This window comes from Phyllopteryx taeniolatus, chromosome 21 (assembly GCF_024500385.1).
Source record: "Phyllopteryx taeniolatus isolate TA_2022b chromosome 21, UOR_Ptae_1.2, whole genome shotgun sequence".
Taxonomy (NCBI): domain Eukaryota; kingdom Metazoa; phylum Chordata; class Actinopteri; order Syngnathiformes; family Syngnathidae; genus Phyllopteryx; species Phyllopteryx taeniolatus.
The window spans coordinates 4,761,137-4,787,318 of NC_084522.1; the positions used below are offsets into that span (position 1 = coordinate 4,761,137).

The following is a 26,182-nucleotide window of genomic DNA, read 5'->3' on the forward strand; positions in this document are numbered from 1 at the left end:
AGAACAGGAAGTGACAGGTAGCTTTACCAAGCAAATTCTACGCAACATGTTCTACTTCTAGCGTCATTCTCTAATGTAAGTTTTCTTTTGCATCATGGTGAGTTGCTTTTTGTGATTGCTTGAAAAGAAATACATATTTAAAGATGCCTACTATAACAGAAAAAACATTTTGAGATTGGTTCAACTTTTTTTTTTTTTTTTTTTTTTTTTAAATCCCAAGTTTTGAGATATGTGCTTTAATAAATATATTTGCCAATACTTGCCTTTGGAATAAATCATAACATTTGCAGATGCATGTTATAAAAAGGCACAGGGTAAATTGCAATGTTTTGAGATTCATTTTTACTTTTAAAGGTAAAGCACAATGTTTGGAGATTCACTTTAAAAATACAGATGTCAAATTTGGAGATTAAAGCTTTTTTTTGGACAGTAACAATATAGTCACTGTCAAAAGAAAAGCTTCACCAATTTATTATTTTTTTTCAAGAATGCTTCCTTTAGTAATCTGCGTCCAAAAAGATGCCCTTTTCCCTTCATGATTACATAACCGGCTGGCTCGTAAGAGTTGTCACATTAAGCGTCAGGCCACTGTTGATATGACTCAAGGTCTTTTCAGCCATATGCTCGTTTTCCCAGATTGCACTTTTTTGTGCCTTTTAGCCCCCACCCCCCATCCCATGCTGACCTTGAGAATGCCGCTACAGTGTGTGTGTGTGTGTATGTATGTATATATATATATATATATATAGTCCACCACCGCCTGCAGCTTCTCTGACATCTACACACACGTTACCATGAAGGCCCTGATTCTGCTGGCTTTGCTCGGAGCAGCATGTAAGAGTGTTTTAACATTTTTATTACGAGCAGTGTCAACTGTACATACCATAATGCCAAATTTTTTTGCCTCTGTATTGTTGGTGCCTTTTTTTAAATTTCATGAATTTCCATTTTTTGTTTGACCTTTTTTCTTTTTAAAAGTATTCTACGTCACAAAATTCCCAAAATATTTTTGGGTGACTTATTACTATTTCGATTGTTTTAAACATTCCTTTTAGTTTTTGTATTTTCTTCCATAAATGTCCATTTAAAGGTAATGCTAAGATGCCCAAAGTGACTTTGTCCCACTAAAGAAGAGGTTTTTATAGTTGTAAATACGTATTCTAACTGCCAGATTGCCACTTTTTCCACTTCAGACCTATTTTTAGTTGATCATTGTAGTTGTTACTGGTCGAAGTTAGCTTTCGTTGGGTTTTTAATTCAAATTGGATGGTTAAAAGAATTTTGAATAGAGGAAGTTTGATTTATCATATAAGCCTCCTGTGCCCATTGCCAGTTGTTGCTGCCGAGCAGGACGATAAAATCGTCGGGGGCTACGAGTGCCCCCGTCACTCGGTCCCCTATCAAGTGTCGCTCAACGCCGGCTACCACTTCTGCGGAGGCTCCCTCATTTCCAGCCAGTGGGTGGTCTCTGCCGCCCACTGCTACAAGTCGTAAGCACAAATACTTTGTGACTGTGCTTTAGTCGATTTTTTTTCGGCTATCTGTACTTTTATTGGTGTTTTACTTTTCCGACGACTTTTTACTTTTACACCCTACATCTAAAAGCCGATTTTTAGTTCATTTAGCATTTTTGTTAGCCAGTTTCACAATGTTAGCATAGAAGCCTGAGATGATCTGGCTAGGTTTACCAAAAAAAAAAAAAAAAAAAAAAGTTTCATAGTGCCAAGTTATTAAAACAGGTATATAATTGACAAGAAGTTGTTTTTTTACTTTTGTACGTAAGTGGAGTGTGGACTTTGTATTTTATTTATGTATGTATTTATTTTTACTGAAGTAGCCTTTCACTTTTGACTTTCTTTTTGTTTTCTATTTATATTTCTACTTAAGTATAGAGTGTTCTCTTGGTAAGGGGTAGAAAATACAGATACAAAAGGCATCCATCTATTCTGTGCTTCTCTGTTTCCACATTTTAGGTTACAGCTTTATTCTGAAATCGGATACATTTTCTTATACTTTTAATTCCTAATAAATAAATAAAAAATAATAATGTTCCCATTATGGGGCCTTGTGTAGGATAGGAGGAAAACATATTAGTTTGAAATAAGGCTGTAACAACAAAATGTAGAAAAGTGAAACACTATCTGTTTTTAAATATATGGTGTAGAAGTACAAAGTTGTCAGAAAAATAAATACTCAAGTGAAGTACACACACTGTACCTGGAAAAATTCTACAACCGCTGTCGCTAACCAAAACAGCAGCAAGTAACTGTCCGCTCTGCCTCGCCAGTCGCATCCAGGTGCGTCTGGGCGAGCACAACATCGGAGCCAACGAAGGCACGGAGCAGTGGATCGACTCGGCCGTGCTGGTCAAGCACCCGCGGTACAACAGCCACAACCTGGACAACGACATCATGCTGATCAAGCTGAGCCGCCCGGCCGCCCTCAACAACTACGTTCGCACCGTGCCGCTGCCGTCGCGCTGCACCTTCGCCGACGAGAACTGCCTGGTGTCTGGCTGGGGCAACATGGCTGCCAACGGCAGTAAGTCACAGTTCAGAGGCTCGATAAAAATATAGTGAACAAAATAAATGTATTATTTCGACGCTATCTTGGTGCCAAGAAACTGTTAAAATTAATTGAGGAGTTGCCGCCATCTTGTGGCCTCGTATTGTCAAGGAACTACATTGAAGTGAATGGAGGATCTTCATTTTGACAAAAGTAGTGCTTTTCTGCCATCTTGTGGCATCTTTGTGTCAAGTAACTATGTTGTAGTGAGATGAGGCGTTTCATTTAAACAACTGTAGTGCTTTGGCACCATCTTGTGGAACCTATATATTAGCACATATATTTTCACGTTGTACAATATCATTTTTTTTTTTTAGATTTGATCAAAAATTATAGTTTAAGTATATATAATATTAAAACATATTTAAAAAGTATTCTATAATTTTTTTTGCCAAAATATGAAAAACTCAAAACAAAATTTGATTTACAGAACACTTTAAAAAAACAACCACAGCCGAAACGAAGTGCTTTACATAAGTAAAAATTAAACATAAAATATAGGACAATTGAATGTAAGTAAAAAATAAAAGTAAAACCACGTTAAAAGCAATGAAAATTAATAAGACACTAAAACAGGGGCAGTCTCATGCTGTGTTGAAAGCCAAGGTATTAAAAAAAATGGTTGGAGTGTTGCATGTTTACGAACTAAGGGTGGGAATATTGTACTATTTTTGCCTACAATATTTTGATACAGCAAATCGGTTGATAAAACCAAGAACGATACATATGGATATCTACCCACAAGAAAGTCTTCAGCAAAACTGAGGTGATGCAATATAATGAAAATCTTAGACACTAATGTATCAATATTGCATGGTATTGCGATACAATTATTTGGCGTTTCACTATTTTATCCCACCCCTAGTACACAGCTACTGAATAGGTCAGTATTGATTTGTTTTGTGCGTTTCCTTTCTCTCAGACAACTTCCCCGACAGGCTTCAGTGTTTGAGGCAGCCCATCATTGACGACAGGATCTGCCAGAACGCTTACCCGCACCTCTTCACCCAGAACATGCTCTGCTCCGGTTTCATGCACGGCGGCGCCAGCAGCTGCCAGGTACATCCGCATACTCTAAACAACTAACACGCGTAAGCGACGGCTAAATATACCGGTACGTTTTTCTGCAGGGAGACTCCGGCGGTCCTCTGGTGTGCAACGGTGAGCTGCAGGGTGTGGTCTCCTGGGGCTACGACTGCGCCATGAAGGGTCACCCCAGCGTGTACGCCCGCGTGTGTCGCTACAACAGCTGGATCAACAACGTCATGAGGAGCTACTGAGTCATAGACCAGTAACCAGTTTTGTCAATAAACATTACCATGTCAAATATTTGCTTTCCAGTTGTTTTCAATAGACTCCCAAAATTGAGAAAATATGGTTTTGTGAGTTTTAGCTACATTTTATTAGGACTGTGAGAATTCTAGACACCCCAATATATACATTATAAATGAATAATATCATAAAATGTACTGATTTGCTGATATGGAAAAAATTCAAAATTTGAATGCATGACCAACATTTAAATTTGTCCTGTGACGACTATGGACTATAACACTGGTGGGCAAAGTCAATTCAGTGTTAGAAATTCAAGCTCAGATGGCACATATAAATAAATTTTTGTACCATCCATCCATCCATTTTCTGAGCCGCTTCTCCTCACTAGGGTCGCGGGCGTGCTGGAGCCTATCCCAGCTGTCATCGGGCAGGAGGCAGGGTACACCCTGAACTGGTTGCCAGCCAATCGCAGGGCACATAGGAACAAACAACCATTCGCACTCACAGTCATGCCTACGGGCAATTTAGAGTCTCCAATTCATGCATGTTTTTGGGATGTGGGAGGAAACCGGTGTACCCGGAGAAAACCCACGCAGGCAAGGGGAGAACATGCAAACTCCACACAGGCGGGGCCGGGGATTGAACCCGGGTCCTCAGAACTGTGAGGCTGACGCTCTAACCAGTCGTCCACCGTGCCAAATTTTTGTACCATTTAATACAATTTTATTTTTGACAGGATTTTTTTATGGTTAAAAAAAAATTACAATTTAGTGTTGAACATTCTGACTCGTATTAAAACTCATACAACAGCTCTTTTTCCAATAAGATAATGGATAATTGATTTTTAAATAAAATAATAGAATAATACACCATTTTAAGTGTTGTGACTTTCTGCTTGTCCAATCGGTAATTCCGAATATGAAATACAAAATTAGCACTGACCAAATTATTTTAAGTATATAAATGACTTGGCCCACCAGGTTTAAAAAATAACATAAAATTGCTACCTGAGCACCTAAGTTTATCCACCCCGACTCCATAATCACTGTTTTGACATCTTTACCACTCAACTATTTAGTTCATGCAAATATTAAAGTTAAACTAGTTAGCTTGGCTCTTTGACTCACACACACATAAGCCTAACAAAGGTGTGTTTGATTACATGCTAGAAAATTGTAATTTTGACTTTCAGCACGTCACTTTATTTCGTCTGCTTCAACATCTTCTATTTGAAACAAATAAAATCATAATAAACGTGTATGTGGTTGTTTTTACGTCCTACATTGTTGCTTTATGCAATTATCAAGCGTGATTTACAGGTGTTCATCGTTTGTCATAGTTTTATCGTCCAGTCTTTAAACGCAACTTACTTTCGCCTCCTCACAAAACCTGCTGCTTGAAGTCTCTCGTTGTTGTTTTTTTTGTACCGTGACAAGGCAAACTGGAGACAAAGGTGAGCTTTTAAGTTAATTATATGAATTAATAAGCGAATATGGTTCGTACGTTGTGTATTTTATTTAAAACATTAGTTAGCTTCGCACGAGGAAATTGCTGCAGGTGGGGATCTAGCGACTGACCTAGCCTCAATTAACCTTTCGAAGCATCTTCCAAACCATAAAACCTGTTAATATCAACTATGAAGTTACTTTTATTCATACAATCTTATTTTACAGATGATATTAGTGTAAAATACATGTCTAAATGTTCGATTTTTTATTTAAAAAAAAAAAAAAATCTTTCTTGATGTAGTGCCGCTGACTGCCAGCTACGGGCGCTGTTGTTTTCTGTGCACTCATTTGTGGCCTGTTTATTCTTTTATCAGACTCCCTATAAAAGCTTCACAAGGACACCAGTTCTGCGTTGAAGGCACTAGCAGGGGAACTCATGGTACAAAAAAAAAAAAAGAATTCAGGCACACAGACACATTTTCAATATAGCAGTGTATGTTACGCGTGGGATCATAACTTCGTTAAAAGGAGGAATTTTATTTGCCGCACTGGAATAAATGACATCTTTTATGTCTTTGTCCGACAGCCAAGGTGATTGAATCACTGGGCGGGATGAGACTAGTACGCAGAGCTGTTTTTGCATTTATTCGATATCCTTGACATCCAGTTAATAGTACATGTACTAGTACGATCTTTGTTCTTAGTACTAGTATGACAATTCAGCACACTAGTAGAACAACTGTTTTACTAATAATGTTTTGCCACCACTGTATGACATTTCTGCACACTAGTAGGACAACCTACATGTTACTAGTGAGGCAAAACTGTGCCCGAGTTGACATCTGTGTGCTACTAGTACTACTAGTGAAGTGCTGGATGTTAACAAGTAGAAGCACGCAGTGCTAGTACATGGAGCTTAAGCTGGAGATCAAGAACATCACATAAGTGCTCAAACAGCTGTTAGAAATAATATATTCTTAAAATATATGTTAAAAGTGATATAGAAAAAATACAGTAATGCAAACACATACTCGACAGATAGGTGGTGGTAATTAATTATGAAGTTTCTGTCGTTGCCTGTGGGTGGAGCAGAAAGTCAGCCATTTTGATCCAAGACGTCCATTTCAGGTCATATTAGGCGTCTGTCAAAGACAAATGACAAGAGATTTAGTTTGATTGCTACCAAATTTGAACCAGGTATATTCGACAAATGGGTGACGCTAAATTGGGAAGAATTTTTGTTTTCGTCATTCCATGTAGGCTGTGCAGGAAGGAGGCCATTTTGATTTGCAATGGACAGTTTGGGCATTTCCAGGAGTCCTTCAAAGAGGAACTCCTCCTATAGACTTTTTCATCTTGCCACGAAATTTGAACCTCGCGTACTAGACGGATGATGCTAAATTGCCAACAATGTTAGTTTCTGTTATTGCGTGTGGGCTGAGCATGGTGGCCAAGTCTGATGACTTGCCATAAAACTCCCAATAACTCAGCTCACAAAGAACATCCAAGTCAAAGTCCTTTGTTTGCAAAAAATGTGGTCAGTACGACGCGACCTAGAATCCTAAAAGCAGTGACTCTGGGCACCCAAAATGGACATTTAAGATGGAATTTTCCCTTAAGGCGTCTGATCTTGTGTACGGCTTTGCTGCTTAGCATGCTAGCATCGTCAAGTAGCATGTGAAAGTGTGTCTGTATGTACACGCGCACACACATACATACACACAGAGCAGCCCTGTGCTCTCTGCTGCCCGTCTAAGCTTCTTCCCCTCCCCCCCACAGTCAACGTCTCTCTCCCCTTTTTTGTCCCCCTCGCCCTCTCTCCTTTTCCCTCTCTCTCTCTCCAGCACTATTTCCAGAGAGGGCGAGCCAGGCAGATGCGCAGTGAGAGAGCGAAAGCAAGAAAAAAAGAGAGCGCGAGGGGAGGGGGGGGTAAAGCAGACAGGATTAGAGTTCAAGTGCACGTGAAGAAAATGGCCTGAAAAGATGGCAGCCAAGTAGGAAAAGGAATCTCTCCTTTCTCCCCGTCTTTCTTCCTCCTCTTGCTTTCCCCCCAGCTCTGCGCGGAAGAAGTGAAAAAGAGGAGAAGATTTATATATTCCCTCTTTCCTCCTCCTCTGCCACCTCCTCCCTCTCGGCTGGATATTTCTCCCTTGCTCTCTCTCTTTTTCGCTCTCTCACCCCTCCCACCTCCCAACACACACTTCTTCTTCTCACTCCTTCCTTCCCCTCACGCTTTCTTGCTATCCCACTTTCCCCCCCGAAGACCCAGGGCGACGGGCTTCTCTTCACGAGGTAGGGTGACCTCGGATGCGGCACGTTGATTTCGATTATCAGGCCCCATGAGAGATTCCTGCCTTGTGAGGGTGGTGGTGGTGGTGGGTGGGGGTGGGGGGGGGGTAAAATGGAGAGCGTGGTCATGCGGGAGAAAGAGGAGAAAGAGTACCGGCACTGGCTGAGGAAAAATGGGAGTGAGGAGAGAAGCGAGGGGGGGATGACTGGGTAGGAATCGGTAAAAATCGCATGAAAAGGGGGAAAAAACCCAGAAGAAATGGAACCTCACTTCTTCCTCTTCTGTGGTGACCATCTCATTCATCTGTGAGTACTCAGCCTGTTTTCTAAAATGTCCCTCCCTCCCTACCTACTTGCGTCTGTCACATCCCGTTTAGCCAGCCGGATGAGGGCGCCCACTTTTCTTTTTTTTTTTTTTTTCTTTCGTGCATCCATGTATCTGCGGCGTACACGCGTGATCGTTTTCTGACTTTTTTTTCTGTCCACGGCGGAGCAGGAACGTAATGCAACATTTTGCTTTTGCTTCTCTTGCTTGCAGTAACTCTTAAAGGTAAGACTAGTGTTAGCGTTAGTGGTTGTTGACCAGTTTTGCAAAAAAAAAAAAAATAGGATGGATACCTTGTCACAACGAAGGTCTTAAGTCAAGCTGTCTGCAGAAACGCTATTGTCCCGTTACTATCTCCTCACTCGCCCTTTTTTCCTCCAGCTCGTGCTTCTTTTCTCTTAGATTCCATCACCCCCCCCCCCCCCCCCCCCCCCACCCACCCCCCAAAAAAAACTAGACCGTTAGCTTGCAGTTAGTAGCTGGCCTGCTCCAATTATTAGCATTTGCCGGATGAATTGATGTCCATTCAGTGGCTACGCGCCGCCGTCCGACATTTGTCGTAGGCCAAGCGAGGGGGGGGGGGGGGACGGCTTTTGTTCGTCGTTGTGTCCTGAACTCAACCTTTCCCTAAACTCCACCTCCAAGAAAAAATCCACGACTTCCGTACCACTACTACTTTGAACCAAAATCCTTTGTTTGCCTGAACTTCACCTCACCTATGAATCCATTCCTGAGTGGGCTTTGGTGCCCAGTGTAGTGCACCCCCCACCCCCCACACCACCTCCTTCAACTCCAACCCCCTCAGGTTATGAAATATTACTCACACAGACCTGCTGTTATGTAATCTTACGTAACGGTGGTGGCTGTTGCTCGTGATCTGGCGTGGGGCTCCGGAGGAGAAAGCTATATGGGTCTGCTTATGGAATTAACTCAGCGGCGGGGATCAGCACACTGGCGAATACCCGGCCCTTAAAGGGAAAGAGGCCCCCCGCCGCCTCCCCGACTTCACACGTGCGCGGCGGCCCGGACACCTCCACACATTCAGTACTTGGCGAGTCCACTTAGCGCAAACGCTTTTTTTGTAGTAATTAGCAGCCGAGCTCGGATTGCTTCCTTTGGCCTAATGAATATTCTGTAGGTTTTGTTCTCAAAACTCACCCTGGTCATCGTTTCTGTTCTGTGGGGCTCCCCAAGAATTGAGAGGAAGCCGCCCCCAAAATGCCAAAAGATGCGGGTCGGCCATTTTGTATTTGAAGCAGCCATTTTAGGGTCATTTTGGACTTTACCAGGTGTCCTTCAAAGACGGACTACTACCAGAGAGTGCTTGTTTGAAACGTTTATACGAGACCAGTCATTTCCGAAAGATTGGGGGTTCAAATAATGCAGTTATAATTGGCCTCAATTATTTGCGGATTTTAGCTATTTGCGCTCCGGCCCGTTCCCTACCCTCCGTGAGTAGCGGGGGTCCACCATCGTTTTCACCGAGCAGGAAGCTAAGCAGACATGGAATTTTCAGCAGTCCTTCAAAGACTAACGTGTCCTTTTAAGGTTTTGTGCATTTGGTACCAAATTTAAACGACTTATACCAGACAAATAGGTGAAACTTAATTGGGAAGAATTACATTTTTTTGTCCTGACTTGTAGACAGTGCACGGAGTGGGCCATTGTGATTAAAAAAGTTTCTAGCATTTCCAGAGTTCTTTCAAAGAGAAATTTGTCTTATTTTGTCTGATTGCTACCAAATTTGAACTACATATCCTAGACAAATGGGCCAAGCTAAATTGTGATGCATTTGTCGTTGCATGTAGGTGGCGCATGGCACCTAAATTTTATGACTCTCCATAAAACATTAAACTAATGAATCCCAGCTTTGAATCGGCGATTTTAGGCTCATTTTGGTGGTTTCCAGGTGTCCTTCAAAGACAAACTACTCCTACAGTGCATATTTTGTCCCAGTTATACCAAATGTTTTGAACCCCGCATACTGGACAGATGGGCACCACTTAAATGTGAAGAGTTTTAGTTTCCGTCATCGTGGTTGGAGCAGGAGTCAACCATTTTGATTCCAAGCAGCCATTTTAGGGTAATTTTCTCCATTTCCAGGGGTCCTTAAAAGATTAACTCGTTCTCGAGATCTTGTCCAGTTGCTACTCACTTTGAAATCTCGTTTACTAAACAGAGGATACTAGCATGCACCTGTTAAAATCTGTTGTGCATCTGCTGTACACACACAAATGGATAAAAGATTAATTTTCACTCAAAACCTTCAAACCGGATGAAGGGAAGGAAAACGTCAACAGCAGACATGTCCTTTTTTTTCATCACCTTCTATTTTGTCGCTATATAATTGTTTGCGCTGCTGTGTCAGGCGAGCGCAAACAACAACCTGTTAAGTGATTATTATTTTTTCTACTGGAGTGTCATTGCGCCTCAGTGTCGAGGGATGTTTACCTTCTATAGGTGATGCTTGGATGACGCAGTGTTATAAGTTAACAGGCTTGTATAATTTAGCATTTGTGTGTTTATTTTTCAGATTGAGCCTCTGAAGCGAACCACTCCGAAGATGTAATTTTGTATGAGGTAAGAATGAATTCAATTTGCCTATGCCATCTAATGTGGGTTCCGAATGGTGTAATAGTCTAATTGTTTCGAGATTTCGCCATGAAATAGTGGGTGAGAGGGCCCCTAGAAAGTTTAAAAAAAAAATAATAATAAAAAAAAATTGACCCAGACACAGTTTCACCAGTTGACATGTAATTGCACGAAAGTAGCCATTTCGGGGCAAATTCTAGGGCTTGTACGATGGGTGACGCAACATTGCGAAACTCTTTTGACTCAAGGGTTTAATGTGGCCCGAGCATGACACCAAGTGACCATTTTGAAGAATAGCCCTAAAAAAAAAGTGCTGCGAAGGCCCATTCTTCACAGATTGGCAAGAAGAAATCATGTTTGTATTTATTTTGACACATCCTGTTTGAGTTTAGTGCAGCATGGAGCGCTTGACCGATCGGAGTTTGCCCTGAATGGAACTCAGCAGTGCGATCGAAACGTTGACGTGCCATTGAAATAATTGAATTATTCCATCCTGAGTCATAGTGTCGCGATTAAGCTGGCAGCAATGTGAGCGCGCACGTGTGCCGGCTGTGTCGGGCGGCCATTTTTTTTTTCTTTCTCCCAGCAACGCCTATTTGTGGCCGAAAAAACAGCGACGGCGGCGTCTGTCTCGGCCAACAGGGGTTCATCCGTCGGTCACGTCCCGTTATGTAGCAGGAGGCGAAAAAGTGAGCGGGAGGCGTCTATAGAGAGGCGCTTGACGCATTGCGAGCAGCTTTTGGCAACGCCTCGCATTGCATTCATCATATTTGTGCTGATGTCACCCTACATGCCCCCTCGCTCGAGCAGCCGCAAATGCCTGGGCCACACAATGGAGCCCTTCTTGTGTGATGATATTTTCACAATGTGTTTTTGCAGAATCCCACACACGCACATTGTCTGCAAGCACACACGAGCTGTTGATTCACACATGCTTGAACTCTGCGCTTTAACTTATATTTCCCTCCTTCCGTCGTGAACATATTTGCAAAGAGATGTGTTGCTGTCAGTGGGTTGAGCATGTTTGGAATAAGTTGCAGGCCATATTTATTTGATTTTCACATTAACGCGGAGCATCCTCTCTGAAATTGGTGCGCAAATTCCTCTTCCATACCCCACATGACGTCAACAGCATCAACATTGTTCACCTACCACGGCCCCCTTACATTTTTTGGTGGAAATGATCTATTGTCTATAGCGGTTAGCGATATTTTTTGTAGGTGTTAACAGTATACTTAAATATCACTGCCGTCGATGTACTTATCAGTCAACTGGAATCCAGCCATTTACTGCCACTGACGTATATATTCGGCAAGTTCGTCTTTCAACCGGTGGGTGTGGAAGAAGATCTTGCCCAGCTAAACCAATTTAATTACTGCCTGTAGATGGCGGCGTTTCATTTTGTTGGATTTGAGATCAAGCACAGCTTTTGAGTAGAAGATAAACTCTCGGCTCGTCACGTCGATTATGAGGGAGAGAAATGGCAACGTGTTGGAAGTCGGACAAGTTTTGGCACTTCACAATTGAACACACAGTATGTAGATGTATGATATAAACAGAGAGCGTGTCGCAATAGGTAGTAGAAAGTGTGTGTTGAGATCGTGAGAAAACATGATACAGTTCATGGGGTGAATGATGAACGCCATGTAGAAAAGCCAAAACGAGCCATGCAATTATTATTTTATTAATGAATGAATGAATTCATTAAAAGCCCTTTCTCAGTCTTGTTTCTGTTGTTTTATAGTTTGAGGTGGCACAAAAGCAAAACATTCTGTATTAGCAACAAATGCACTGTTCTGCTTTGTAAGTTTCTTTTCACAAAAAGCTTTTTTTGGTCTGCTTTTTTGGCCAGAAACTGGTGTTTTGGGTGATACCAAGCCATGTTCTTCTGTTGATTACTGATGAACGGAAAAAGCTGGAATCAAACTTTTTTTTATGGTAAAAGAAAAGGGGGTACTCTTTCTTTTGGTACAGTAGATTCTTTGCTTATATTGTCACAGAACACAATATTCTGTGGGTCTTGAAAGATCAGTCAGAATGCTCTGAAAGGACTGGCAATATGGGTAACTTTGCTCTTAAAATGACTGGCTGTGAATAATTACTGTAATGCCCTCGTTTGTGGAAAAGGGGAGCGACAGTCGTGATCCACTTTTCAGCTGTTTATTGAACACTGTAAGAACAGTAAAACACGCAAACATAATGAGCAAGCTGCTGCTGTCGTCCACAGCTCACACCCATACAGTCACTCGCTGATGTCACACGACCCTTAAAGGCACATGCTCTATATATAAAATGTCAAAGTATCATGTGTTACCCTGTGATTCCAATACATCAATCGTCATACAATCACTGTATTGTAGCACCATTGAAGTGAATTCTAGTGAGCAGATTTTTCCTGATAATGTTTCAGAAGGGAGGACATTTCATAAATTTGTCTGTGATGCGTAGAAGCCGCGCAAGGCATCGATTCGTCACGGGTTAACACGGCGAGGACGGGAGGAATGCGTCCGGGGAGAATTCCTCTGACTCGGTCACCAACGGGGAGTCTGCCACCTATTTGAGCACGCTCCTCGCCGCCACCACAGCCGCTTCTCCCGCGCACGCCTTCCTTTCCCCATCTTTTGTTCTTCGCCGCGCTGGCTTCTTTGTCTGTCGCCGTTGGTTAATCTGCCGCTCCTGCAGTCACGCGATCTATCTGGCTTGTCCTAGTTTGCCTCGCGGTGCTCACTCCAAGTGTCACCGTACACGTCAAATATTCATGCATTGAGGTATTTATACTTTTTTTAACTTGTCACACCCCAGTTTTACATAATTGGAGTTGCAGTGCAAAGTGAGGAACGTGTGCCCTACTGCAAGGGTGGGCAATGTGTGGTCTGCGTGCCACATACGGCCTGCCTGTTTTTTTTTTTTTATTTTTTTTTTTAACTTGTCACACCCCAGTTTTACATAATTGGAGTTGCAGTGCAAAGTGAGGAAAGTGTGCCCTACTGCAAGGGTGGGCAATGTGTGGTCTGTGTGCCACATACGGCCTGCCTGTTTTTTTTTTTTGGGCCCACGAGTCCTGCAGTCGTCGCGGCATTAATTTTGCCCCTTTTCCTAAAATTGGTTAATTTCTTTCTTCTTTTTAATTTATTCTGTATGCGTGTGTCTTAGTAATGATTGTATAAACAATTTAAAGTTATACAATAAAATAGTATTAAAATAAAATTATTTAAAAATGATAAATATATGTGCAATGTTTTTTATTTTACTAGCAATGTTATCTAACCCTAACTCTAATATAAATAATACAATTTAAACATGAAAATAAATATTTCATGTTTTTACATATTTATATTATTGCAATTTAAATGTATTCTATTTATTTATTAATTAATTTATATTATTGTATTGATTAATGTATATATTTATTTATTCTTATTCCAAGAATTTTTTTTTTTCCCTCCCAGTCTCGTACCAACTTCCTCAGGAATAATTTTTGAAACTTTTTCTTTAGCCTACAAATGATCTGGCCCATCCATCTGTTTTAAAAATCAAATCTGGCTATAAAGGACAAAGATTTGCCCTGTGCCTGCTCTGTTGGCAAGGGTGTCATTAATGCAGCGTTTTGGCATGCATGTGGAGCCTGGTTGTGCTGGTCATTTATGATTTATATGCTGTGAACGCACAGTCACAGGCAAAGCAACTTAATCCATACTTCATATCAGCTCAATGTATTCCCCAGTAAAGGATGTCGTTGAGCCACACTTCCTCACTGGTTGACAGCAGGGGGTGTGTGTGGAGATGAGCAGGGGGGACTAAGCCAGAACCCCCCCCCCCCCCCCCCAGGTATCCCCCCCCCTGATTTGACACAGTGGCAATCTTAACCTGCCCGCTGAATTCCTTTGACACGCATGTAGAGTTTGCAGCTTTTAGACGGCCGGATCAGCAGCCTCATCTGAACGTGTTCCCCTTTACGCTACAAAGTAAAAACATGTGACTCCGACCTGGGACGTACATGACACGTGACAGCTGGTCATGCTTTGCTACAACCGCATGTTGACGCAAACACCTTAGTGATTGACCCAATTCTTTTTAAAATAATCACACTATACTATTCCCATTCCAAGTAGATTCATGAATCGGTACAATATCGTACAATCACTGTACTCTGATGGTATCGGAATCCTATTGATATCACAAAATATTGTCATTAAGTATCGTAAATTACTCTGTGATAGCAATGTATCGATCATTGTCCAATTACTGTATCGTGATACTATCGATATGGCAAAATATTGTTACATTGTATCGTGTATCTCTGTGATTCCAATGTCGATCATCATGCGAACACTGTATTGCATTACTATTGAAATCATTGGCAAACTGTCGTCCGATGTATTCTTGTTTTTTTAATTTTCAGTATCATAAAATCATCGTATTGTGATGCACTACATTGTTTGGTATAGTGTGGTACAGTGAGTTACTCTGTAATTCCTACATATCAATCATCATACAATCCCTATATCGAGATCTTATTGGTATCGTTGGCAAAATATCGTCATATAGTATCGGGAGTTACTCTGTGAATCCAATATATTAATGATCATTCAATAACTCTATCGCAATACAATCGATATCTTTGGCGAAATATCATTGTACGTGATTTTGCATTTACCATGTAATTCCATTATATTGACCGTAATGTACTCAATATTGTTGGTAAAATATTGTCATATAGTATCATATAAGTTTTTTAAAATTTCCATTATCATACAATATCTGTGTCGTGATCATTTCAATATCGTTGTTAAAATATCCTGAGTTCTAATTTACTGATCACTGTGCAAACACTATATTGCGATATTATTGCTTAGCGAAGGAGCACTGTATCGATATACCTTTGATATCGTCGGCAAAATATCGTAATATAGTATTGTAACTTTGTGATCCCAGTATATTGCTCATCATACAAACACTGCTGTGATTTTTGAGTGAGTGAGTGAGTTTTTACTGTGATCCCGATATAATTGTATCGTGATACTGCGGATGTGTTGCGACACCATCGTGAAAATACGTTATAGTTAGTTACTCGGCGATTGCGCGTCAGCCGTCAAAGGCATGGCGTCCTGGCAGATCCAGACAGTGCGGCAAGGTGAGATGCCAGCACCGCCAGCGAGTGCCGATGATGTCATCGAAAACGCTGACCCGACTCCGGGACGCACAAGCAAGCGCCCGTGGCCGGCACACGCCAAAGCGCATTAGAGGCGCGCCGACGCAGAAAGGCTGTGACGGGATTCGCAGAATGTAGACCGCTCAGGGGGACAGACAGACAGACAGACAGACAAGAGAGGGGGCGAAGTTGTCGGGAAGAAAAGCAGAGAGACAGTCGCACTTTTTTTTTTTTTTTTTCTTTTTTTTTTTTTTTGCTTGCTTTCGCAGACTGTCTGCTCGGAGTGGTTGTTTTAAATCACTGCCTGAGGTAGCTCTCTTTCTTGTTGGCTTCCTTTTGTCAGAGACGCACTCAATAATTTAACACTCAAGCCTAGCGTTGTACCTTGGTGTGTTTTCATATTTTTCCCTCTGTAAATGCTTGTCAATGCACAATACAAACATCTTAAAATTCTTTGTAGCTGCCGTCTTTTTTTCAGCACACATACCAGGCGTATTTTTATCTGCAGCATCCACGTTTACCGCCTCCCTCTCCACCTCCTTTTGTCTCCATGGCCACAGTCTTCTCAATTTTCCTCGCGGTATGAAACGGGCAAAGGTTGAGACCGACGAGGGGCAAATAAATCGAACTCCAGGCGTTATTTTCATGCCGAGTTTCGATTGATAGGCTCGTTCCGTCTGAACCACCTCCCCAAGGAGTCTTAAGCGGGGTACACACATACCGATTTTTAATATTCTAGCCGTTTTAAAAAATGCGAGCGAGCCCACACAGCGCAGTTTACGTCCACTGCTATTTTGCTGCATTCCCCCAAGATAGTCCTTTTTTATTTAGTTTTAAACTCCACTTTAAATTGCCATATACTATATCGTTCTTACTCTCTGGCCTAATCCTTACATCTCCAAAACCACTACTTTTCAGGAAAAAAAAGAAAATGCCATCTTGCTTGAGTTACCAAACGCCACATTGTAAAGTTGGTATTATACTGCTATCATATACACAACACAACACATCCGGATAATCATGTTTAATCAGCATTTTCATTTGCTAAAAAAGAATCATTGATTTATTACACTGTCATTGATATGAACGTTATGGCTACGTCACCGCCGCCAGCCGTGCCCATCACACTCTACGCTTGTGCCAAGCCCCGGACTAATACTTAACAAAAGCTAACGACTACGGTTACATCATCTTCCTCAAACGCTACTTCGAAAGGTCTAACAGTCATGTTTGATGCAATACAAAAATGATGAGCTGACTAGACAGTGAAATTGGAGGAAATGAATCTTACCTTCTTTGCTGACCAGTTCATTCTGCTCCGAAGCGTTACAGCTATCGATTTAAAAATATATTTATTTTATTTTATTTTTTTAAAATTTTATTTATTTATTTTAATTTTATTTGCAAAACAGGTCTCCTCAAATGCATCTAACCTACAAAATGGACATCTGCATTTGGAATTAGCAGCCTACAACCACTGTGATAATCAATGAGGACACTTTTCTAATAAAAAATGTTGAATAATAAAAATGGCAAATCGTATTGTTAAAAATTGCCCAATGACGAAGTGAAAAGTTGTCTTATTTTTGATGTGTTGAATGCCAGAAAAATCCCGATTGTGTCGGGTGGCATACAAAGTGGTTGTCAACGACCACTCAGGACCTTTCCTGCACCGAGTGGTAACGCCGATCACAGCTGCAGTACAAATAAAATCAAGCACTCAGGTGAAACCTAAGTAAGTGAACATAATACTTAATGCAACACTCACACAACCAGACAGTATGGAGTCAAAACATGAAAGCATCTATTTCGAGGCCACCCCTGGCAATTACACTCTTATCCCTGCCGCACGGTGTAATTTCTCCCAGGTACGGTGTGTAGTGCACTTAAAGCTAACTAAAGCATTTGTTGATGAAAAGGCGGAGGAACCTTGAGCTGGAAGCGGCTCGCACGAGTGCACGTTTACAAACACTGAAGCGCTAGTGTGTTTTATTTTGGGGGTGGGACTTTGTGCCGCCATCATTGACTTTTCCGACTCCCAAATGTCACTCGACACTTTGATCTCACAGCAGCGGAGATGAGAAGAGCCGCAAAGCCGAGCAATCCCGTGAACAATGGCATGGCGACGCCAACAGCTTAAGAGTCTCAAATGTTATTTTCCCGCATTGACAGAAATCACCACTTGGCAGTCAAAAGGCTTGATCTGATCGCTGGCAAGGACCACAATAGAACAATAGTCAAATGCTCACTTGAAATTCCATTAGAATTGATTTTGTGTGCACAGTCCAGCTAACTTTTTGGGTTCAGGAGGGAATTTTCAAAGGGTCCTCTTTATAATCCTCTTGGCAATTAAACATTAACCGTGTGAACCCCTAAATGCCATAGGAATGAAAAAGTGGCTTATTTTCGAGAAAAGAAAATGTTATGATAACAAATTCATGTTTTCGAGAGGAAAGAAAAGTAGTATTGTTGTGAGAATAAAGTCAAGAAGTATTTGTAATATTCTTATCAAAGTCAAAGTTTAATGTGGGAAGAAGTCATATTTTAGTAAGTGAATTAAAAATAACAACTTTATTCACCTAAGATTAGATTTTCTTGTTTTTTTTTTTTTTAGAATTTAATAATTAATTTTTCTTCTTGTTTTTTTGTTTTTTTTTAATATCTAAAAAATAGAACTACAGTGAATCCCAGTTTATCGCTAGGGACACGTTACCAACTAGCCTGCATTGGGTGAAAATCCCCATTTGTAGAGAGACCATATAAAAACATTTCTAATATAATTTTACCCCTCCCACATGCTTCAATCATATTTAAACTCATTAAAACGTACTCAAACTTACATACTCAGTGTTTCTTTTTTTTTTTTTTTCATGTTTGTCACACTTAAAAAGTTTCTCATCATCAAACAAGTTTACATATTAGTCAAAGAAAACACAAGTAAACACAAAATGCAGTTTTTAAATGTTTTTTATTATTAAGGGAGAAAATCCCAAACTGCATGGCCCTTTTTGGAAATGTGTATATATTGTGGTGAATTCTGTTTTTAAGAAGCTTGTGGGGTGAAGTCGAGTCTGCGTGTCTGCGTGTGAGTGTCTGGACGTGAGCTGTCGCTGACAGCAGCTTCTACGTGAGCGAGCTAATTGTGTTAATGTGATTGATTGTCTCGGCGTTCAATAGATGACAAAGTGTATCGCAACTCAGATTTATGTGATGTTATGTCACAATCGTATCAGGGATTTACAATAGCCCAAAGCTAAGGTAGGGAGGAGTAATTTGTGTATTCTGTTTGTTTTATTAACGCGTCAAAAAGTGCATATGTAGGTATGCACTTTTTTAAATGATACAACGTGATTATTCTGCTGGCCCTCAATTTGAGAACCACTGGCATATCCAACCAAGTGGCTTCATATCGAATGCTTAACATTGGCTTTTCGGCGCAATGTCAGGTTGTAAAAGTCGAGATCAAGCCAAGCGAGAGTTGAAGTTCAACGATTGAAATTCTCACCGAGCTCGGCAGTTTGCTCGGGGTGAAGCGGTTGCTTTATTCATGAACAGAAAAGGTGAAAAGTTCACTTTGACCGCGACCGCTGTGAGCTGACAGTAGCAGATGTCGTAGCCCCGATGAGATGCGATCCTTGGAGCTCTGCATTTGTTTATTTGAATACATGCATACATGCATAAAACTGAAAAGAGATTTGGCCCCCATCCATTCAGTGATGCTGGTTGACTTAGTGCAAAAGAATGTTTCTCATAGGAAATAAAGTAAATAAAACCTTTATTAACTGGAAAGGAATTTTTCAATTAATATATAAAAGTTTTACAAAAATATGTCAGTCTAAAGATTTTAAAATGAACCATTGAAGACGCCTGACAGACAGTTCATTTATCAGCTGGACCAGTAATGTTTTGGGGTGCATTTGATCAATCCAAACTGTAATACAAGTATAAAGAGTAAAATGAAATGCAATTAAACTGAAGTCCTCTGCCTTTCAAGACGCCAGATGGTCTTGTAATTTATGAACCATACCAGCGATTTTATCATTCCTAACTGTCACGCAAATGTAAAGAGGAGTTACATACAAATAGAATAAAACTGCTCATTGTTTCAAAAGACATGTAATGGAGAGAGAACACCAAAGTGTCGCTAAATAATCTGAAGCTAAAGTATTCCACAAAGTTTAACTCTCTCCATTTTGTGGTGTGTTGTACTTAACTGCAAGCTATGTTACCTACGTTATAGATCCAGACTCAACCGACCAGTTGCGCTAACGCTTGTTGATGGCATCATTGCATCTGTGAAAATGGCTTCCAGCAGAGCCGACCACGGATCTGCCAGCTACACGGACCCAACATCCCTGCTGCCCGGGAACTACCGGGAAACGCTAGGCACTAACCTAACTTGCTCTGCACCGGCTACGAGGCGCGGCTGGCTAGCTAGTGTGGCTAAACACAGAGCGGATCTGGTCTTCTAAGTCACTAATCCTCGCCTCTGTTGCGTTGAATAAGCTACACTTCTGTCAAGTATCAAGAATCGTTATCACCAAAGCAGGACGAGGAATACCGAGCTAATCATGTGACACACCGAAGAGCAAAACCGAGAAGCCATGGTAACTGCTAAGCTAATGTGAAAGTGCTACCGTACTCTTTTCTCAGTACAGAAATATGGCTTGAAACCTCGTTACAGCCGAGCGTAATTAACTATGAACGGCAAAAAAATGGTATTGACGCATCTCCAGCAATGCAAAGGCGGCCATTTTAACCGTCCCTGACCTCGCAGCGCTGACGTTTAGGCTGTTTAAGCCACAGTCGCTCCCCTCCGCCCGGCCTAATATTGATCGGAATTCATTTGTTCCCTATTGATCCTCTACTCCGCCCTCTGCTGCAATGAACAAACACGAGGACACGTGTACGCACAACAAGCCTCGCCAGGTGAATACACACGGCGGCAGACAACCTTCAGACAAACTAATGACTTATAAAGGATTTTGTATTGATCCGGAACCTCGAGAGCGAGATGAAAAAGACGACACGCCAGCGGCCGGTGGCCAGGGCGACGCCTAGAGCTGCGTTGTGTTTCGTTTCACAAGCGCGGTCATTACGATCACTGATGTAACAATGGCGCTTAAATGGGCACAGCGGTTAACTCTTTAATGTCATTCATACATTTTATGACCCTATAAATTTGACATGAAGAGCGTTGCCGAATCTGACATCTTAATGTGGGTGCAGCGTCGTATCAAACGATCATTTGGAGGATTCACCATGAAAAAAGGGGTGTGAGGGCTCTTAGGAAGTTTGAAAAAAAAAAAAAAACATTTACCAAAAGAATTTGGTAAACATGTCTATCGTAACAGGACGCACAAAAAAGTCTCAAGGACCCGTTCTTGAAAATGAGGCCCAATTAAAAGCAGGTGCTAAATTGCCAAGCTTTTTTTTTTATACGCAATCTAATGTGAGCGAAGCATGGCAACAAATGTTTGGAATCATTTGGAAGATTGGCCAATAAAAAGGGATTGCGGGGGGCCCTGGAAAAGATGGAAGAAAAAAAAAACATTTGGTTTGAAATTTGTCCTCTGTTCAAAATGGTCAAACGTTAAGATCTCCGTGGAATTAAAGTGTCCGCATTAAAGCAGTTCATGATGCTGGATGTCCTTTGAGGCCACACAGACACAAAGCTGCTATTTATGGTGTTTGAATGTTGGAGTTATCATCCGGGCTTATTCTTTTCCGTTAATGTATAATTCATTAGCGCTGTCCTTAACTGCCTGTGCTGTACATGAATTTTTTTTTCTCGTCGCCCCGCTCCTCCCATGCGCACTTCACGCTATTATCTCCCACTTAGTTAATCCCTTTCATACTCGTACAGTATGTGATGTTTCTTATGTTTCTATTCAGCGCTTTGTGCTAATCGGGGATTGTCCGTTCTAATTTAATTAAGTACGTCGTGCTCGCCTTTAATGACGATTGCGCGGCGGCAGAGGCGAGATTAAAGCCAAGATTTTGTTATTTAACATGGGGGGAGGGGCTGTGAGGGGTTATTTGTGTACCATGGGTTCAATGTGTTTGTTATTGTTGCTCTTTGCTGTGCTGTGGTATGCTAGTAATAATGTGCGCGATGCTCTGCTGCTTGCAGGAATGCGGCGGTCAAGCAGAGACGCGCCCACCGGCGCGACCAGCCATGGGAAAGTCCGTGAAAGATGGACGCTGCTCGCCAGGTAATTTGCTCATAATGATGTTTTAAAAAAAAAAAAAAAAAAAAAAAACGTAAAGTCAGAGAAAGAACATGCATCATGGCACATTTTCACACACACAACCCAGTAGCTATTGACAACTGTGCCCTAGCAACCATCAGGGGCATCATGCCAAGTCAGTGAGTTTGCTTGCTGGTGCGTTCCCATGGTAATGTTTTTCTGCCTTTGTAAATAACCTACGAGCGCAAGGGCTTCTCAGCACAAATTGCACCAGCGCCATCTCATTCCCGGATAGCCAAACTGTTTTATTCTTATTAAATCGCACGGAGGAGCATCACTCGTTTGAATTCTGTGTTAAGGGAGTGAGTTTGATGGCAAAAAAATGAAAATGGATGCATTTTTTTTTACTTGATAGAAGAAGTTAAGATGGGCTTGCAGTCAACTGCTGTTTATCCTAGTGGATAAATTCCACATGGTAAAAATCCACAATATTGAGACCATATATTAATTTTTTAAAATTTTTGTTATAGTTATACCTCCCCACTCATAAATTTAAATTGATGAAAACACACTTATACTTATTTAAACTCTCACTCACAAATATGATGCAACGTGTGCTTACTTCAAGCTGTTTGATTTGTCACCCCCAGTTGACAAACGTCATTTCACCAAAATGAAGTCATAATGTTACAAAACGTACTTTACATTTTTTGTAAAGTTAGATTCCACACAAGTCCTAATTTTAACAGAATAAAGTCATATTGTGGCAATTCAGTTTTTACCGGAATTAAAATAATGCTATAATATTCCGACAAAAAGTATTAAGAAAAAAGTCAGTTTACTAGAAAGAAGTTGTACGATTGTGACAAAAAGTTTAAATTTGATCACAATAGTCATTGTATTCCATGAGGAAATAGTAACTTTACCAGAATAAACTCCTAATATTAAATGAAAAAATAATTGTAAGTATACAGTAATTTTACAGAATTAAATACCGTTTTGAGAAAAAAAAGTAATTGTACGAGAAAATTTAAACTTTTTGATCATTTTACCAGAATAAAGTTAAAATATTACGACACAAATTTTACCAGAATAAAGCAAAAAAGCAGTCATTTTACCAGTATAAAGTCATAATATTCCTTCAGAAAGTAATAACTTCACCACAATAAAATCATAATACTACAAGAATTCTTGTAATTTGACTTAATTTCCAGTGAGGTCCTAACAGTCCTTCGATAAACAACAGATCGTGGCAAAAACAATGCATCTTCGCTTCTTTGAAGTGGAAGTCTTTTCTTCTTACTTAAGTCGTTGTTTATGTTTAAGGCGCCTCTGGATGACATCCGGTCACACCAGAAACATTTGGACATGAAACATTTGGGAATTTTGGCTTAAGCGCCATTCTCACGACCTCACGACACCAGCGTGCACGCTGGCGTGGGGGGGGGGGGGGGGCTTCCCGCCCACTCACCCGGCCAACCACACTGGCAAAGAGCTGGCTGGCATTGGCACGACCGTGCCGCATTCAAGCGTGATCTGACTTTGAATGAGACCGAAGCGTGGTCGTGGGGAGACTGAGAGGTTTAGAAGAAAGACAAGCCAGAGGTTGTCACAGTAAGAAAAAAAAAAAGAATAATAAAAAATATAAAAGATAAAGTTGTTGCTGCTCGGAGAGGTGAGTGGAGGGGTGGCGAGAGAAAAATTAAGGGCGGGCGGTCGGCCGGGTGGTCTGTCGGCGTGGTGCGGCGAGGCGAAGTGAACGGGTTAGTGCTTGGAAGCGCTCCAATAAAAGAAGTCTCTGTGAGGCGTACGCAGCTGCCATACTTAACACCTACTTGCACTCCATCATGTGAAGCCGGCGGCACAATGGGCGGGAGTCAGGGACGCGGCCGCTACCCTACCGCGTTGTTTGTCTCCAGCCTGAAGTGAATAGAGCGCTCTTGTATTTTTGCCGCATTGTGCCCGGCTGAATAGGAGGCCCCCGCTAACTAACTCCGATCAGGCGATCAATGACTCCTCCGGGGCGCGCACGCACACAGGAGGGCTGTCAAAACACACATTGAGCGCTAATGGATGCGCCTCGTCGAGTTAAAGTTACTCCGAATGGTTGCGCCTTCAGTCAGCCAGTAGATTGCATACCTTGCTTCATATTTATAGAGACCAACTAGCACTCCAAAAATGCCACAATTTTTTGAGGTCACCTTTTTAAGAAAGAAAAATAGCATTTATTACAAACCGAATAAAAACTAATAAGAAGAGGAAATACAGTACTTTCAAAGTGTAATTACTGTACATACTGTACTATTAGTGGCTTCGATGTGTGCCTTTAAGGGACGTGGCCTAGATAGTGACATTAGGATCTGGAGTCAGGTTTTCTGGTTAGTTTGCGTGTGAGCGTCTTTTAAGGCTGAACAAGTTTAGGAACAAATCTACAGCGGACCCCCGCGTATTTGCAGTTTTGCACTTGTGAATTCAGTTATTTGCATTTTTTTCACCTTTTTAAAAAAAAATAAAAAATTCTGTTTTGTTTGGGGGGGAGGGGGGGGGGGTTGGCAATATATAGCCACTTATTAAAAGAATATTTTTGTTTCCAAAAAAAAAAAAAAAAAGTTTCAGTGCAATTTTAATGGGCGTGAATTATTCGCACATTTTCATTTGCGGTCGGGCCCGATAAAATTATATCACAGCATCAAAACATTAAAAGCTATTGTTGTAATGCGGGGATGAGAACTAAAGGTAAGAATTGCAAATATATTGTTAGTTTTTCTTTTATTGCTCATTTAACATTGTTTTGTAGAAATTGTTCTGATTTGAATTGATTGGTCATGTCTGGAGAGCGAGGCACAAGGATGACGTACATTTATGTAAATGAAGTTGACGTCTCTGCAGCCTCAAACCCCGAAATACTAACAAATGGCCGACGTGCTGTTTTTCTCAGCGATTAAATCCACTAACTCCGCTTCTGGTTAAAAAATGTTAACGTTACAAAGCCCGGGGAGGAGGTTAATACTGATTGCTTAGCGTGACCTGTGCACGAGTAGCATGCCACTTCTGATTGATGAGCTTCGCAGAACAGCAGGGAGATGGCATGTATGTGTAAAATAGTTGACACAACAGATCTTGGGTAAATCAGGAGCACTGGGAAAAAAACCCCCAAAAAACAGTTTTGCCGATCACATGATCGCGTTGTGTAAAATTGCAATTTTGATCAGAAAATGATAGCCTCTTGGCATGAGTTGTGGCCTACAGCAGCTCTTTGCTTGCGTTCTCATGTTGTACTTTTGTGTTGGACTGTTCCGTTCCCCTGTTTAATAAACGTTTCAAAGCGCATCACCAACTGTGGCTCTCCTTCTCCACATCCCTTAATTGTTTCATTTTTTTTCACGTCACTCGAGCGGTAGCGTACAAAATCGACCAAGCGACGGCTCGTCGTTAGAAAACCTCAGGCGGTATATAGTGGCTAGGGAGTGATTCCAAACACAGCCTGAGTGTGGTATGTGAAAATGAAGGGTGACTGTCGTCAACATTTTGTCAGGTACCACGTTTTATTGGTTTATCTACCGCGTATCATTCTGCATGTGAAAGTAATCATCGGCGTAGTAAAGTGGAGCGGTGTGTGCGTGGTGCGTGTCTGACTCGGGAATGACAAACCGACGCGCTCGGTCGTGCTGAATCGAGCCTTTGAGGACGTGGAAGATTCCAGCTCCCCCTTCAGTGGAAGTAGGTCAGGCAGACGCCTACGGTGAGCGGCTGCAGGTTAAGTGCTCGCCTTTGTGTTGCCACAGAGGAAAAGGGGGTGGGAAGGGGATGGGGGGGGGGGGGGTCTGCATTGCCTTCAGGTGGGAGGTGGCAGGGAGCCGGTTCGGTTTACACCCACAAGAGGGAGACAAGTCCGCAACATGGATTACTTCAGTGAGTTTGTCTCTTGATTCATTGTTACGATCAGACAGAGGTGGTAAGCACTTGCGCTGTGTACACCTGTTGTTCCTAGGTAAAAAAATAAATAAATAAATAAAGTACAGATTCTGTAATGTACTTGTGTAAAAAAAAAAAATAATAATAATTAAAAGTACTATTGGATTTTTACTGCCAATTTTACACAAAACCTGTTTTGATTTTGTAGCCTTGTGAACTGTCTAACAAATATGATAATAACAATGGGGGGGAAAATACACTTTACCTATATGTGTTAGTTCAGATTACAGAGAATTTTTGAACACCAGAAGCTGGGAGCTTTTAGACCGGCGCGGGACACGAGGCACTCATCATGAATCATTCTTGTCACAGACAAAGTCAAACAATTCTCTTAAATAAGGTTATGGAAGGGATGACTCTACCGCATTGA

The 26,182-nt window shown here is 41.4% G+C and overlaps 1 protein-coding gene and 1 long non-coding RNA gene across 2 annotated transcripts in view; both read left to right on the forward strand.

Moving 5' to 3' along the window:
* Positions 1-734: 734 nt before the first annotated feature.
* Positions 735-3,894, forward strand: LOC133471308 (trypsin-like). Its single transcript, XM_061760760.1, has 5 exons — positions 735-834; positions 1,334-1,490; positions 2,288-2,541; positions 3,488-3,624; positions 3,696-3,894. Exons 1-5 carry the CDS (start codon positions 795-797, stop codon positions 3,843-3,845), a joined length of 738 nt encoding a protein of 245 aa, XP_061616744.1. The 5' UTR covers positions 735-794; the 3' UTR covers positions 3,846-3,894.
* A 3,802-nt stretch (positions 3,895-7,696) lies between these two features.
* Positions 7,697-26,182, forward strand: part of LOC133471336 (uncharacterized) — a 24,034-nt gene continuing 5,548 nt past the window's right edge. The window contains exons 1-3 of the long non-coding RNA XR_009786181.1: positions 7,697-7,883; positions 10,436-10,482; positions 21,780-21,861. This is a non-coding gene — a long non-coding RNA (uncharacterized LOC133471336). The remainder of the gene's footprint in view (positions 7,884-10,435; positions 10,483-21,779; positions 21,862-26,182) is intronic.

Coding starts and splice junctions, on each gene's coding strand:
- LOC133471308 (XM_061760760.1), top strand. CDS start 795: ATGAAGGCCCTGATTCTGCTGGCTTTGCTCGGAGCAGCAT. Junction 1,491..2,287: donor GCCGCCCACTGCTACAAGTC/GTAAGCACAAAT, acceptor CTGCCTCGCCAG/TCGCATCCAGGTGCGTCTGG. Junction 3,625..3,695: donor GCGGCGCCAGCAGCTGCCAG/GTACATCCGCAT, acceptor GTTTTTCTGCAG/GGAGACTCCGGCGGTCCTCT.